The 17,571-nt window shown below is 39.9% G+C and overlaps 1 protein-coding gene across 1 annotated transcript in view; it reads right to left on the minus strand.

Moving 5' to 3' along the window:
• Window positions 1-17,571, minus strand: part of LOC115429936 (E3 ubiquitin-protein ligase rnf213-alpha-like) — a 73,381-nt gene that overhangs the window by 53,346 nt on the left and 2,464 nt on the right. Inside the window, exons 5-14 of the mRNA XM_030149769.1 lie at window positions 17,295-17,566; window positions 16,949-17,205; window positions 16,615-16,821; window positions 16,311-16,509; window positions 11,397-11,449; window positions 11,137-11,278; window positions 10,927-11,058; window positions 6,470-6,568; window positions 6,258-6,380; window positions 5,880-6,099 (exon numbers count right to left, since the gene is read on the minus strand). Of these exons, the coding sequence (XP_030005629.1) occupies window positions 5,880-6,099; window positions 6,258-6,380; window positions 6,470-6,568; window positions 10,927-11,058; window positions 11,137-11,278; window positions 11,397-11,449; window positions 16,311-16,509; window positions 16,615-16,821; window positions 16,949-17,205; window positions 17,295-17,566 (1,704 nt within the window). The remainder of the gene's footprint in view (window positions 1-5,879; window positions 6,100-6,257; window positions 6,381-6,469; window positions 6,569-10,926; window positions 11,059-11,136; window positions 11,279-11,396; window positions 11,450-16,310; window positions 16,510-16,614; window positions 16,822-16,948; window positions 17,206-17,294; window positions 17,567-17,571) is intronic.

Genomic DNA, 17,571 nt, shown 5'->3' on the forward strand with positions numbered 1-17,571 from the left:
TCACACGATCAACGAAGCCTACAAAGACATAAAGGAACGAGGCTTCCCGGTGAAGGTGTCCCCCCATCAGTGGATCCAGTAGAACTACTGAAGCGGCAGGAGTGGCACACAGCAGGAGCGGGACAACAGCGAGACGGAGGACTGTCCAGCAGGAAAACAGCCATCAGAGACAAGCTACAGGTCTACAGAAGACAGTCCCCCAGTAAAACCTGAACAATATGGTGATGTATAATCCAAAACACACTCATAAAACAAGAGAAGCAAATAATGACATCAATATTATTTGATCTGATGTGTGAATATATATATATATATATATATATATATATATATATGTATTTTTATTTTTTTTTTAATCTCCATTTCTGAAAAAAAAAAGAAAAAAAAAAAGAAAAACAATGCTTCTCTCTTCTTTCCTTTTGAAAGAGACATAAATATAAATCAGAGACTGAACATGTAAAAAATGTTTTTCTTCTCCTTATTGTGAACATTTGCTTCTAAAGACTGAGCTGCCATGGAGGGCCCTTTTCCAGAAGACTGTTAAAGAGGCTTACCCTCCAAAGCCAAGACACTTTGTTCGGCCAGTTTAAAGGGTCATACATAGAAACCTTTACCTTGGAATCTACAGTTCTATTGAATATTTATAATGTTTTCAATTTGTTATTCCTATTGTGTTCTACCAGAGAGACACTTTACAGCAGACTTATTCAAGCAAACAGAATTTCCTACCAAAAAAAATGACACATGAAAAAATTAGAATAATTTCCTTCAATGTAAATGGTATACTCAGCCCAATAAAACGATCTAAGATACTTTCTAAAATGAAAAAAGAAAAGGCACATATTGTATACTTACAAGAACGCATCTAAGTGATGTTGACATCACTAGATGTTGAACATGAAAAACTATGAAGAATGTGTTTTACAAAAGTCTATTTCTCTTCATATCAGCCTAAGCATAAAAAGAGGAGTCGCTATTCTAATCTCCAATAAGATCGCTTTTGAATGGACATATGAACAAAAAGATAAAGAGGGTAGATTCATTTGGTAAAAAGGAACACTAAATGGTACGGATTTCACCCTGTTTAATGTTTACACTCCACCATGTAGTGAAATTGGGTTTTCAAAAAAATAATAGATCTAATTATAAATCAAACAGGAGGGATCCTGATATGTGGAGAAGATCTGCATATTCATTTACAACCCAAACTAGATGTTTCAAATCAAAAACATAGCACCAAGAAAATAAGTAAAAAATTTGGTGAAATAATGAAAGATATAGGCCTAATAGACATCTGGAGAGAAATGAATCCCAAAACAAGAAAGTATACGCATTATTCTAACCCACATTCAGTTTATACAAGAACAGATTATTTTATCATCTTCAATAGGGATAGATCAAGGATTGGTGAAGCAGAAATAGGATCAACAGACTTAAGTGATCATGCTCCCATATATATTACTGTTGATTTAGAAAACAGCAGAAGAAACACAACATGGAGATCCAATTCAAGCCTACTCAATGACCCTAAATTCAAAAAAGAAATGAGTAATGAAATTCAAATGTATATTAAAGAGAATAATAATGAAGAAACCTCACCACCCATTTTGTGGGATGCAGCGAAAGCCGTCTTAAGAGGGAAAATAATTGCAGCAGCATCATACAAAAAAAAGCTTTGTCAAAGACAATTACTGGAATGACAAAATCAATTAAAGCACCTCAAAGACAGTCATGTGCAGGATCAAAAACTGGAAACACTGCAACAAATAAAACTAGAAATGAAATAAATATGATATACACACAGGAAATAGAAAAAAATATGCTGTTTACAAAACAGCGATATTATGAAAATGGATCTAAATTCACAAAACTACTGGCTTGGAAGCTGAGAAAACAACAAGCAGACAATGCAATATTTAAAATATGAGATTCTCAAAAAAATACAACTGAAACTAGACAAGACAAAATTCAAACTGTATTTGAATCATTTTATAAACGCCTATACACTAAATTACCAGAAGATGGAAAAGATCAAATTAACACATTCCTGGAAACTCTAAATTTACCAACTATGACTGAAGATCAAAATAAAGATTTAAGTGCAGAAATAACAGTAGAAGAAATAGAAGCAGCTATTAAAAAATTAAAACCCAACAAATCGCCGGGAAGTGACAGCTTCACAACAGAATGGTACAAAAGATTCAGAGAGGAACTCATACCAATTTTTAAAACTACATGCAACTGGGCTTTAAAGGAAGCAGAAATCCCCCCCCACTTGGAGAGAAGCCATTATATCTGTTCTCCCTAAAGAGGGGAAAGATAAAATGGAATGTGGATCGTACAGGCCAGTCTCAGTCCTCAATGTAGACTACCGGCTATATACCTCCATCATGGCTAAAAGGGTGGAAACAATTTTGCCAAACCTAACTCATAATGATGAAACAGGATTTATACATAAACGTCAAACACAAGATAATACAAGACAAACTTTACATATTATGGATCACATACAACAACAAAAAGAAAAGGCAATGATATTAAGTCTAGATGCCGAAAAAGCGTTTGATTCGGTTAATTGGCAATTTCTATAAAAAGTATTAGACAAATTTGGTTTCAGTAAACTAGTAATAAACAGCATAAAAGCCATTTACAACAACTCGATGGCACAAATTAAAATTAATGGTCATCTATCTAAAACATTAATTCTAGAGAGGAGAGTAAGACAAGTTTGCGCCTGGTCCCCACTTCTTTTTGCTTTTTTTAGAACCACTCGCCCAACACATAAGACAAAACAGAAAAATTAAAGGCATTGAAATTAATAACAAGGAACACAAAATAGTGTGCTACGCGGACGATGTACTCTTACATTTAAAAAACCCTGAAACTTCCCTACCAGAAGTGATGGATTCCCTTAAAAACATTGGCTTAATGTCAGGATACAAATTAAATATAAATAAAACGGAAAGTCTTATCTACAATTTCAACCCATCAGAAAAACTAAGACAAACCTATCCACTAAAATGGAGAACAGAATCCTTCAAATACCTAGGTATAATTCTCACTAAAGACTCATCAAAAATGTTTGAAAAGAATTATAACTCTCTACGCCATAAAATTAAAGAAGATCTGTTGAGATGGAGCCTCATCCCCTACTTAAGTCTAAGTTCAAGAATAGAAACAATAAAAATGAATGTCTTACCTAGATTTTTATATCTCTTTCAAACCCTCCCAATTACAATCACCCAAAACTATTTTACTGAATGGGACAAGATGATTTCAAGGTTCATATGGCAGGGAAAAAGACCCCGTATATGATATAAAACATTACAACTACCAAAGGAAAATGGAGGATGGGGGGCTACCATCCCTAAAAAAGTATTATGTTGCAGCACAGGTTAGAGCACTACTGTGTTGGTGTAATCCATCCTATGAAGCGCAATGGAAAGACATCGAATGTAAAATACAATCTGACATCCCCACGCCGGCATTATTACCTGATAAAACCTGAAGGACTACATAGACAAAATAGAAAATCAATGGATAAAATCTGTCTTAAAGATGTGGATAGGGACAATAAAAGAATATAAATTAGAAAAAGACATTAAAATTCTCAGTTGGTACGCATTTGACTCTGACTTTCAACCAAATACAGGGTGAGTCAGAAAAAACGCTCTTTCCATTTAAAGAAATTGTACTGCTAGAACGGAAACACTGATTTTTCTTTTGACCATACAGTCATATTGATGTGGTTATTGAGCATGTCTGGTGATGTAGTCATAGATTTATTGCATTACATAAGAGAGAGAAGGTCCATTGTTTATTGGGCACTGAAATACCTGTCAACACAATGTATGCCACAGTGAACAAACTTGAAATTGACAACAATTACAGGAGTCGGGGCTTTGCTTTCACACTCAGGACATAGGCCTACATGACAGTGCCCAGGGAGTTTTCATCATGGCAAGACCACAGCAATTGCAGGTATTATTTCCTCATTGAGTTGTCTGTTTGGGTCAGGAGAGAGAGTGGCCACCTAGATCCCTGGACTTGACCCCCCTTGATTTTTTCTTGGGGTATCTTAAAAACCGTGTATCAGACCCCCCTTGATTTTTTCTTGGGGTATCTTAAAAACGGTGTATCAGACTGTTCCACAAACTCTTCAGGAACTCCGAAATCGCATCACGGCTGAAATCCAAGCCCTACGACGAACACGAATGGCGAGAAGAGCTGTGTTAGAGATGCGACAACGAGCACAGATTTGCATCAATCTGAATGGTAGCCAGGTTGAAGGTCATGCTGGACGACTTCGTTGAGATAAAACATTTTGATGGCGAGTAAACATGCTGTAATGGTTGACAATTTCAATTTCATTCACGGTGGCATAAACTGTGTTGGCAGATATTTCGGTGCACAATAAACAATGGATATTCCCTCTCTTATGCTATGCCATAAATCAATGATTCAATCGCCAGACATGCTCAATAACCACATCAATATGACTGTATAATCAAAAGAAAAATAAGCATTTCCATTTCAGTGGTACAATTTCTTTAAATGAAAAGAGCGTTTTTTCTGACTCACCCTGTAAATTAGACTCCAGATTTAAATTGTGGATTAAAAAGGGTATAACATCATTAAATGGCATCATACAGAAAAATGAAATAATGAGTTTCAAATGTTAAAAGAAAAGTTCTCTTTAGAAAAAGATTTCTATAGATATCTTCAATTAAGGAACTATTACAACCAAAACATCAAAAAGGAGAGCATCAGAGAAGACAGCAAACCTTTTATCCAGCTATTCATACAAGTATACAAATCAAATATGAAAAGAAACATTATATCACAACTGTACAAAAGTGTCCATAACTTTAACAATCATTCAACAATATACATAAAAGATAAATGGGAGAAAGAGGGAGGTCTAACAACAACGGACGAAGAATGGCAAAACATCTGCCAATTTCAATGGAAAAGTACAAAGTCTCATTTATGGAAAGAATTCTGTTGGAAAAACGTAACTCGTTTTTTTATTACCCCTAGCCATAAGTCACACTACACAAATGGGAATTCACAATGCTGGAGGAACTGTAGCTGCCACATTGCACATCATTTCCACATATTCTGGGAATGCCCAAAAATTAACCATTATTAGAAAGAAACACATAAAGCCATAGAAATCATTCTTAATATCTATTTACCTTTTGATTTCAAAACAATGTATTTGGGATGCATTTCTCCAGAGGTCAAGAACATAAACAGATACCTTTTCGGTATATTACTAGCTGCAGGAAAAAAAGCAATAACTAAATGATGGATGACACAAGAAGAACCGACAATAAATAACTGGATAGACATAACCATGGGAATTTATAGGATGGAAAGAATAACCTTTACTGTAAATGTGAAGATGGATGTTTTTGTGCGATACTGGGAGGGATGGGTGAGATATGTGAAGCCTTTGAGATCTGATTTTGCTGAGATGAATGCATGAATATGAACCCAAATCATCTGAAGGAATATGTTTTTGTGTTTTTGTTTATCTTTATTTTTGTATTGATTCTTTACTTTGAGATCTTGTATGACAGACCATGATGAGCTGCTGTAAATGTTTTTGTTTTGTTTTTTTACAACCACTCTCTGGATGTACATAGTTTGTGTTTTTGTTTGTTTTTTCAATGTATGAAAAGAAAAATTTTCTTTCAATAAAAAGAGAACTAAAAAAAAAAAAAAAGGAAGGGCCTGTATGGGCAAATACCAGAGGGATATGGAAACAAAGCTTCAAATCAGGAAAATTGCAATCAAATAATCTTTTAATCAGTTTGAATCTATTAATTGTTTAAGCTCTATATGCATTTTAGTTCTTATGTTGATTAAAATACCGTATAGTTGGAGAATATCTGTGATGGGCGCCCAGGAGAGCAGGTGCTGAAAGATCACTTCTTCATCTTCCTGGTATTTCCCATGACGGTCTTTTGGCCAGGATTTCTCAATAATGGCCACGATGAGTTTATCCAACTTAGAATGTATTTTCAGGGTCTCCTTTGCTTTCTTGAACTGACCTTTTTTCAGCATCTCTAACACTTTGCCTTCAGATTTATTCTGTGTACGAGACAAGCAACAATAAACATTCATGTGCATCATGTCAAAAAATCACATGGTAATCACCTGTATTTTAAAAAAGAAAATTATGTTCTGAAAAATGTGTATTTAATATGTCTATGCTATAAATGTCCATTAGAAGAACTAGAATTCTGTACCTGGCACAAACATGTAAGAGCATCAGTGGCACATATTTCGATACTGCAAGCAACATGTGGATTGAAACCATCGAGTTTCTCTATATTTGAGCAGTAGAACTTCATCTGTCGCTCAGCTGACTCCTAAAGTCACACATAAGAGTCAATGTGTCATAAATGATTTAGAATTAAGACAAGTGGAAACCAAAATCAGCAGTGGATGGATCACATACCTTACTGAACTTTCCCTCAAAATCATTGATTAACCATTCCTTCCATTTTTTTGTACAAGCGTCATCTTTGAAGACGATAGAAACAACATCGTTCCAGATCTGCAAAACACAAACAACAAAGGAGTGGTTTTCTGTCACTGACCCCGTTTACTAGAGCCTGACCGACATGGGATTTTTGGGGCGGATGCCAACACCAATATTGGGGGCTAAAAAAACCCGATATCCATTATATCGGCCGATATCCATTATATCGGCCGATATCCGACATTGGCCCATAACCGACATATTGGCTGATATATGAAATAAGAACACTGATCTACACAGGATATAATAATCTTATATTAGATCATTGTGAACAGGTGGATTAACAGTTCCATAAATCTTTGTTTATCTCACAAAGATAATTTACACAACTTTCAAATGCAAACTTTGCAATCACAAAAATAATTAGAGCAAAAAATACTACCACAAAATAATGTTTTCACTCACAAATTTGGATGTGTCTGCTGTCATGTCGGCTGTTGGACTTTGTCTGTCTTTTCTGTTTTGTTTGTCGTTTCCTGTTTTATTTTGTTAAGTTTCCCTCATGTGTCTTGTCTGTTGTCTTTACTTCCTCTCCCTGATCATGTTCACCTTTTCCCTGATTACCTGACTCCTCCCTGATTATCTCCACCTGTGTCTCATAGTCTTCCCGCCCTCCTGTGTATTTAAACCCTCAGTCTTCCCCTGTTCAGTTGCCAGTTGTGCTCTACAACTAGTTTGTGTTCACTTACCAGCGTTTCTGGATCCTGTTCGTTTGTCTGCCGTGTTTGACCTGTTTTCGTCCCTCGACCATCGATTCAGCCTGTTCCTATCCTGCCTGCCTGTTCCCGACCTGGTTCGTTTACCCGACTCTGTCTCTGCCTGCTCCTATATTACCTCAGCCTCCAACGATCACCTGTGCTTCGACCCTAGCCTGGATATTTACCGTGAGTTTTGCCTGTCCCCCATGTCCCGTTGCTTGCATGATTGTCTTCCCGTGTATGACCTGGCTTGTTTATTGACCACCCTCTGTCTGTCCCTAGTGGGGATCCGTTGGGGTTTTCCCGGCTCGGCCCAGCCGACCACCTGTCGTTACCACCCGCAGGCCAGACGTTTATCCCCGGAACCAGAGGCTCCACAGGAATTAAATATTCTCTGTGTTGTTCCAATTTCTCTGTTAAAGTGTTTAATAAAAACACTAAAACTGTATTGGTCTCTCGTGGTCTTGCTTTTGGGTTCAGCCTCTGTACTCGGGCCTGTCACATCTGCCTCACGGCACTACAACTTCCCATGTAGACTAAGGACTAAACTGAGCATGTGCAGAGTGAATTAGGTGAGTCCTAAATTGTTCCTGATTGGAGCAATTGCAAGAGTTACAACTGACCCGCATTACAACTGTCCCTGGTCTCCCCCTACACAATTAATGCCCAGGCCTTCCTGCAGAATTAATTGTGAGGTAGACAGGAACTGCATGGACATGGGTGTGTGTGTGGGGGGTGAATACTTCATAAGACGAGGGGTGTGGGTGGGGGTTTGTTTAGCGGTCCATCTGTTCAGAGCGCGCGGTAGCGGTCCATGATTTTTGTCGTGGGGGGGGGGGGGGGGGGGGTTCGGAGCAGGGGGGATTAGCAGTTCATCCTTGTCGGGGCAGGGGGGCTGTAGCAGCTCCATTATTATGTGATTGTGTGTGGTGTGGTGTGGGTATAGCGTCATTGTTCGGAGTGAAAGTGAAACTAACTCGCTTCGACTGTTCCTCTAACTCTCCGTGCAGCACACGCACGCACACACATACATAGGAGCAGCGAGCAAATGAATCTTCGCGTAGCAGAAAAAGTTAATACATTGGGCTACATATTGGCCGATTGTTGATTAATCGGTCATACACTATAATTGGCCCTACCATTTACATGACCATAAAAATCTGATTCCTGTGAAGAATCACATAAGTACAATAATCAGATCTCATACATTTACATGCACTTCAGAAATTCGATAAACCCTGTTCACATGTTTTAGTCCATTACTGGATTTCTTTCAGAGTATGACTCTGTTAACATTCACACCAATATTCCGATCATTATCCGATTTATGGAGTTACCAGATTAGTGATCATGTAAACAGTATAATCTGATTATAATAAATCAAATCAATATACTTGGATTTCTCCCCAATACTCCCATGTCTTCCTGCATGTGAACAGGTTAATCTGATTTATTCAGTTTCTGTTACATCTGAACATGTGGGAAAACTATTCAAATCATAGAATATGGAAGCTACGCAGTCAAACATGAGCAGAAGACAATACAGGAAATTTGATTCTATCAACACTATGTATGTACATCCTTTGAAATAATCCGATAATGGACTGGAACCTCTAAACCAGGGTTCTTGATTATCACATTTCTTAAGTACAGTGCGGCAAAAAAGTATTTAGTCAGCCACTGACTTTGCAAGTTCTCCTACTTAGAAAAGATGAGAGAGGTCTGTAATTTTCATCAGAGGTACACTTCAACTATGAGAGACAAAATGAGAAAAAAAATCCAGGAAATCGCATTGTAGGATTTTAAAGAATTTATTTGTAAATTATGGTGGAAAATAAGTATTTGGTCACCTACAAACAAGCAAGATTTCTGGCTCTCACAGACCTGTAACTTCTTCTTTAAGAAGCTCTTATGTCCTCCACTCGTTACCTGTATTAATGGCACCTGTTGAACTAGTTATCCGTATAAAAGACACCTGTCCACAGCCTCAACAGTCAACTCCAAACTCAACCATTGCCAAGACCAAAGAGCTGTCCAAGGACACCAGGAAGAAAACTGTAGACCTGCACCAGGCTGGAGGAGTGAATCTACAACAGGCAAGCAGGTTGGTGTGACTAAATCACTGTGGGAGCAATTGTAGAAAATGGAAGATATACAAGACCATTGATAATCTCCCTCGATCTGGGCCCCACGCAGATCTCATCCCATGGGTCATAATGATTATGAGAACAGTGAGCAAAAATCCCAGAACTACACGGAGGGACCTGATGAATGACCTGCAGAGAGCTGAGACCAAACTAACAAAGACTACCATCAGTAACACACTACACCCAGAGGGACTCAAATCCTGCAGCACCAGGTGTGTCCCTGCTTAAGCTAGTACATGTCCAGGCCCGTCTGAAGTTTGACGCTGAGCATATGGATGATCCAGAAGAGGATTGGGAGAATATCATGTGGTCAGGATGAAACCAAATAGAACTTTTTGGTAAAACTCAACTCGTCGTGTTTGGAGGAAGAAGAATGCTGCGTTGCATCCCAAGAACACCATACCTACTGTGAGGCATGGGGGTGGAAACCTCATGCTTTGGGCTGTTTTTCTGCAAAGGGGACAGGATGACTGATCCGTGTTAGGGAAGAATGAATGGGGCCATGATCGTGAGATTGTAAGCTAAAACCTCCTTCCATCAGTGAGAGCATTGAAGATGGAACGTGGCTGGGTCTTCCATGACAATGATCCCAAACACACCACTTGGGCAACGAAGGAGGTGGCTCCGTAAAAAGCATTTCAAGGTCCTGGAGTGGCCTAGCCAGTCTCCATACCTCAACCCGATAGAAAAATTTGTGAAGGGAGTTGAAAGTCCGTGTTGCCCAGCGACAGCCCCAAAACATCACTGCTCTAGAGATCTGCATGGAAGAATGGGCCAAAATACCAGCTAAAGGTGTGTGCAAACCTGGTGAAGACTTACAGGAAACATTTAACCTCTGTCATTGCCAACTAAGGTTACGTACAAAGTATTGAGTTGAACTTTTGTTATTGACCAAATACTTATTTCCACCATAATTTACAAATAAATTCTTTAAAAATCCTACATGTGATTTCCTGGATTTTTTTTTCTCATTTTGTCTCTCATAGTTGAAGTGTACTTCTGATGAATTACAGACCTCTCTCATCTTTCTAAGTAGGAGAACTGGAAAAATCAGTGGCTGACTAAATACTTTTCTGCCCCACTGTACATACAATTATGTGATTACTAACAGTTATCAGATTTTATGGTCATGTAAACAGGCTCAGTGACCAGTAGAAATAACTTCCTGTTATTGTCTTCACTCACATTTGACTACGTCACTTATTTTTCTTTTTTCCCCATGTTTCAGATGTAAAAAAAACAAAAAAAAAAAAAAACCAACAAAAAAACCAAAAAACTAATAAATCACATTTACCTGTATATCAGGCATGAAGACATCAGAGTACTGGGGAGCAGATCCAAGTGTGTTAATCTGATTCTCATAATCTAAGTGATACTGTTTCACATGATCAATACTAATCCCATAACTCCAGAAATCAGATAATGATCAGAGTATTAGCGTAAACGTAAAGGGGCTCATTCTCTGAGATCAGATATGAACATTCAACTGAACATTTAGTTTTTTCCAAAATGTGCCAAAATTGCTCACTTCAATCTCCACTGGGTTTTCTCCAAGGTGTTTATCTCTGAAACACCAATAAATCCAAGTTCTCATGATTCCCAGAGCTTTATCGACCATGTCTCTTGGATAGCGCTGCTTTCTCTCTTCGTCTGGAGTTTCCTGAAGGGAATGAATGTTTGAGATTAAATGAAGTCACTTCTTCGTAATCGCTCACTTCACATCATTGACATCACGAACCTGTTGGTCATTACATACGACAAAGTCTGAGGCGAATGCGACCAGATTCATGCAGGTTACAGAAAGTCGAATGTAGTCCTGCTTAGATTTAGCAGCTTTGACCTGTTTGCAGATCTTCTCCAACAGTTCCACAGCTGTTTTTCAGAAACTCTCTTCTATATTCTTCAGTAAAACTGTCACATAGAAAAAAGACAAAAGTTAAAGTAAAATTAGACCAACATTAAATTTGAGGTAATGTGGGGAATTAAGCGTAAGATCACCTGTTTTTTCCTCTTGAGTTTCTTCTGCATGGTAAGATACTGTGAAATAGTTTCTGCAAAACAGAAAAACAACAGTAATTCATTTACCATCCATGGCCACGGTCATTGAGAAATCCCCCTGTATGTTGGTAGGTGTGGGCAGTGCATTAGGCAGCCAGCTGTGCACCCGTGATTTGCAATGGTTAGGTTTCAAAAAGCATGGCTGAAAAAATGGTGCACGATTTGCTCAAAGCTGTGCTAATTATCAATATATTGTTCTTTTACCTTGTCACAGGTATGACAATGTCAAAATGCAAGCGGTTGGACGATTAGAGTGTTTCTGATCGAGGGCGGTACCACCACCCCCTCCCTAACCCCCCTCCAAAATTTTTCAGGGATGGGGGGGGGCAGCAGGAGGCTCAAGCTCCCGTTGTGCTATGTGCATCGCTTTTACGCCTGCTGGAATATTACACACCCTGTTCCTCCATTTCTGCCAAATACGCTGGGTGTGGGTGTTTTTCTAGTCACCGGACAGAAAACCAGACAAAATTACCAAGGGTTTCACAGTGACTGAGGTTTGTGGTCCTCAATTTACTACTGTTATGCAATGTCAAAACCATTTTTATCTCACCGGCCAATAGGCCATGAGTTATTGTGAAGGTGCTGCATCCAGCATCGTCTTCATTATCACTGACATCGTCTTCGTTTGCAATTTCATCAAACATCTCTGATGAAACTACTGGTCAGATTCATTTCAAATTTTATTTGTATCTTCCTTTGGACAATGTCAATAAAGTTTGTTCAGTTTTGAGATATTCTGAGTTTTGATGAATTTTTTTTTAAATATCACAAGTGTTCCTTTCCTTCTACTGGTCCATATGTTGATGGTTTAGAACATGTAAATGGTTCCAGATATCAGTCTAGTTCCTACTGATCACTGATAGAAGTCAGCTATGGACTGTGATTGGATGAGTTGAGTTCTCCTCCAGTGAAAGTCCCACCCACTTCTATAGTTAGATTGATGTGCATCTAGAACCACAGGACTGGAATATAGAACAGAACCAGGACTGGAACATAGAACAGAACCTGACAACCTCACACATTCAACTGGTTCTGATCCATATAGAACAGACGCTGACATACAGGGACACTGGAACTGTTTTGTGCTTGACATAGTTGTATTACTTGTACGTAATGAAGAACAGGTGGGAGAAGGAAAACATTTATTCACTTATGTTAATTTATTACCGTCACCTCTGTGAGGACATTGAAATCATTTTCAGATTGTAGAGTAGTGATCGCTCTGTAAAAATTACATGAATTTGTGACATTATCTATCAACACATTCTATTTCTGGCTGATCTCAAAGGAGATAGAAGATTAGAGTAGATTTTCACATCTAAATGCCCTCTCTTGACCCTCTCTTCATATTGCAAAAGCATGCAGCCAGAGTCTTACATGAAGTCCAGTATTTGGATCATACTCATTTATTATTCCTGCTTTCAAAACTATTAAAACTCTATGATTTGGTAACATTTTTTGCACAGCTCAACTTCTACACAAAGCCAGTAAAAATTAACTACCAGTCAACATACAAAAAGTATTTGCCCTTGGGGGGGCTGGTGTTCTGTAGGGATGTAAGGAGGACGGACAAAAAAGGGTGGGAGGTGGTATCAGGACAGAGAGGTGTGAGTGGAGCTGAGGTGTCGAAGGTCACGGAAGACGGAATGCACAGGAGGCGGAACGCACAGTGCGAGGTCCTGCCCAATGCTGCTTGCAGCTTTAATTTATTTTTGTTTTGTTTTATTTTTTTCCTCACGTTTTGTATTATGTTTGTGTCTGAAATAAACTAAATCTATCATATTTGATTATGGAGCTGAAACAATGAATCAATCTGAATCAATTAAAAAATTACTCAGTGATCAGTTTCCTAAAAATCAAAGCTTTGTTTTTTGAATTTTGCTGCCGCTAAACATTGGTTCCACTGTTGAAAAAAGTATTTTTTACCCCAGTTCTAATAATCGTTTAACTTTCTGGTATCCAGGTGAGCATATTATGCACATGTTGCACTTCATGTTATTAAAGGTCTTATTATTTTTCACAATTTGTTTTAGGTCTGAATTCAAAAGTTGTTCATTTTTGCCTGATTTTTTAAAATTGAGATCCATCCACTGAAAACATCCCATATTAAACAGGGTTAAATTCCTAGATAAACATCCTTCTACCAATGAGTACAAAATGCACATTGACACATTTAACATTTGACCTAGAACCAAAAATAATAATATATGAACCAATGTTTGTGTTAATCACTGACAGATGACAGGAGGAAAACAAAGTAATCCAATTTTTATGTAGAATATAGAAAAAAACTTTTTTGTTTTATGGGTGTTTTTTTTGATTAAAAAAAATATACAGTCTACTCTCGTTATACCGCCAACTTCCGTTCACGGCCAAATTGGCGGTATAGCGAAAATGGCGTTACAACGGGTTGCGTCCATAATGTGCATGTCTTTACTATATGATGTCTATGCTGCCTCCGTTAACCCGTTCTAATTGCGTTTCTAAATAAATCTTGATTCTGTTAGTTGTAAGGGATCATTTAAAGTGGGGAAACATTTTAAGCATTATTATACCGTGTAGGAAATGACACCCCATCATCTTGAGGCTTTGGCTTCATCCCACGTCCTCTTCCCGACATCCTGACCTACTGAGTGTTCTGCGATAAATGAACAGTGGCCGTTCCGTAGACCTACTCGTAGCTTGTCGCGATCAGCGTCTGGCGCATTTGTTTCAGCGCATTGTTAAAATTTATGTGTACTCGATGGCAATCACGCTGGCGGTATAACGGTCGGGAAATCACTGGTATAAGTGTTGTTTGTGCATGGCACTGGGCTGGCGGATGGCGATAGGCGGAAATGGCGGTATAACGGCGGGCGGTTTAACGAGAGTAGACTGTAGTTTGTTTACATTACAAAAATGGCATCTAAAGGGTTAAAAATAAGACAGTTATTGACAATTTAGTATTTTTGTTTATGGCTTAAATTGATGAAACACAAAGAATTAAATACTTTTTTTTTTCTTAGAGTTAAACCATCGTCTGACTTTGGTCCCAGATGTTTATTCAAATGTGTCCAACTCCAGTCAGATCCTAATTCTCTCTAGTCCATTAGTCTGTCTGTGCTTCTGCACCTGAATCACTTGCCTCATGGTGAACAACTTCGTAGATGACTCCATCAAAAATACAGTCCGTTTGTTTACAGAACAAACCCAAACCTCGCTCGAGCCTTTTTGAAAATTTTGTGGTGAAGTGCATTGTGGGAATGTGAGTTCCATGCAGCAGCAGTTTGTCTCTTGGTGAAGCTGAACCCAAATGTATCCTTTACCTCCATCCACCGACTAGACTCATTCTGGAAAACAATTCTGGTGGACTGGAGGAGTTTACAATGGAGACATCTGGATCGTTTTCTTGCTGAATCTGTGAGAAACAGCTTTGGCTTCCCACAATGTACTTTGCTACAAAATTTCTCAAAAGGCACAAGTGACGTTTCAATTTGTTCTGTAAACAAGTGGACTGTGTTTATGATGGAGTCACGTACAAAGGTGTTCACTGTGAGGGAAGTGATTCAGATGCAGAAGCACACACAGACTAATGGGTTAGAGAGAATTAGGATCTGACAGGAGTTGGACACATTTGAACAAACATCTGGGACCAAAGTCAGACACTGCTTTAAAAACAAACGGTATGAAGAAAGACTCTGCGTCCGGGGATCGGGTCATCAGGCCCCCTGCCGTCGACTGCCACCCAATCCACATAGCACCAAGCCCCTACGATTCCCTCAGTGGGTGGTAGGTCCACCAGAGGGCGGGCCCACGTTGCTCCTTCAGGCTGGGCCTGGCTGGACCCCGTGGGCATAGGCCTGGCCACCAGGCACTCGCATTTGAGCCCCAACCCCAGGCCTGGCTCCAGGGTGGGGCTCCGGCTGCGCCATACCAGGCGACGTCACGTTCTTCTGTTGTTTATTTTTCATAAGGGCTTCGGAACTGCTCTTGGTTTGGCCCGTCACCCAGGACCTGTTTGCCTTGGGAGACCCTACCAGGGGCATAAAGCCCCCGACAACATAGCTCCTGGGATCATTCAGGCACTCAAACTCCCCCACCACGGTAAGGTGGCAGTTCAAGGGGGAGTGAGTTTACAATGGAGACATCAAAAAACTGCAGCTACAAACCCTATGACATAGATGTTACCATTCTGACACAAACACTTACTGTTTCGGATGCCTCGTGGACGCCTCCCTGGGGAGGTGTTCCGGGCATGTCCCACCGGAGGAGACCTCGGGGAAGACCCAGGACACGTTGGAGAGACTATGTCTCTTGGCTGGCCTGGGAACGCCTCAGGGTCTCCCCGGAAGAGCTGGAGGGGGTGTCTGGGGAGAGGGGAGTCTGGGCGTCCCTGCTTAGACTGTTACCCCCGCGACCCCGTCCCAGAAGAAGCGGAAGATAATGGATGGATGGATGGATGGTATGAAGAAAATTTGGACATTACTTTGGCATTGCACAGATTATGCACTTTCTGTGATTAAGAAGGGTCTTTCTGTGCACGATACCATAGGGTTAATTCTTATGATACAGTATCCATCCATCCATTTTCTTCCTCTTATCTGGGGCCGAGTCACGGGGGCAACATTCTAAGCAGGGATGCCCAGACTTCCCTCTCCCCAGACTCCTCCTCTAGCTCTTCTGGGGGGACCACGAGGTGTTCCCAGGCCAGCCCAGAGACACAGTCTCTCCAGCGTGTCCTAGGTCTTCCCCGAGGCCTCCTCCCAGGAAATACAGCAGATGCAGAAAAAACTGCTGCTACAAACCCTATGACATAGATGTTACCATTCTGACACAAACACTGACAGACATGAGTGGAAATATGAGTCTGTTCACCTTCATCATGTTGTGACTGCGGCTGATGTTCTCAGGAACCTTATTGGTGAAAGCATGAAGCAAGTCCAAGAGCTCTGGGTTCATGTCGACGCTGCAGTCCATCAGTTCCTCAAAAGGCATCAGGAACAAACAGGATCGCACTGCAAAGGCATCCACCTCCAACAAATGGCGGTGGCTCTCCATCAGAGTCAGCACAGCCCTTGAAACACCAGAGAAGCACAACCAATACCACAGATTTACAGGAATATCCTGGTGTGGGATGTTCAGGTACACTAGGCTTAGTCCAGACAACAGACATTCTTACTTCTTGTGTTCTTTGCTCATGGATTCAGGTTTTTCAATGCTTTGTAGACCTGCCCAAGATTGGCCATACTTCCATTTCCCAGAATTTGGTGTTTCAAATGCCTTTGTGGTGCCAGTGAGAAGGTGGAGGACAGGAAGCACCAGGATCCAGTGGGGCAGCCCCTCTTTTTTCATGGCGTTCATCAGTGAAACCAACATTTCTGGTACACTAAAGCAAAAATCATTGCATGGACAGAACAATAATTAATTGAGTAAAGAAACAGTTGTTCACATCACATTAGTTTGGAGATCAACGCAGTATTTATTATCGGATCACCAACAAAAAAGGTACATACTTTTGGACAATACGGACATCTTGAGAGAACTGAGTCCAGAACTGGAGGAAATGGTCTTTGTCCAGGTTGGGCAGGGTCAATGCGTAGCAGAGCTCATTCAACTCATCCCCATTCAGTTCGATTTTGAAAACGTTGTGTCTTTGTACAAACAGCAGAATCACAGCCATCCTTTTGTGATGCAGGATGTCCTCACCGTTTTCATCTTCACCCTGAAGGACCATTTTCTCCAACAGGAAATTCTTTAACATCTCTCGCACCTGATTCATAAAACCAGAAAATATTAATGTAAGATTTAACATATGGATGTTTTATGTAGAATGCAACTGGTGGGAGATTAAGAACTTACATCCTTTGTTCCATAGTTTAGGGAGTGTCTTTTCAGTTCTTGCTTATACACATTCGGCTCCCCGTAAACATCAAAGAACTGACGCAGCTGGATCACAAAGCTTTTCCAGTTCATGTCAGTCCAGCTTTTGAGAGGATCCAACATGTTCTCCAGCATTACCTTCCCTGCAAACACTCGGCCTGACATCAGTCTCATGTTTTGGTCAGACCTGGGCGTTTCTTGGGTCGCTGAAGACATTGTCCAGATGGTGTCGTCATACTGATGCCAGGTCCCTTTA

This window comes from Sphaeramia orbicularis, chromosome 12 (assembly GCF_902148855.1).
Source record: "Sphaeramia orbicularis chromosome 12, fSphaOr1.1, whole genome shotgun sequence".
Taxonomy (NCBI): Eukaryota; Metazoa; Chordata; class Actinopteri; order Kurtiformes; family Apogonidae; genus Sphaeramia; species Sphaeramia orbicularis.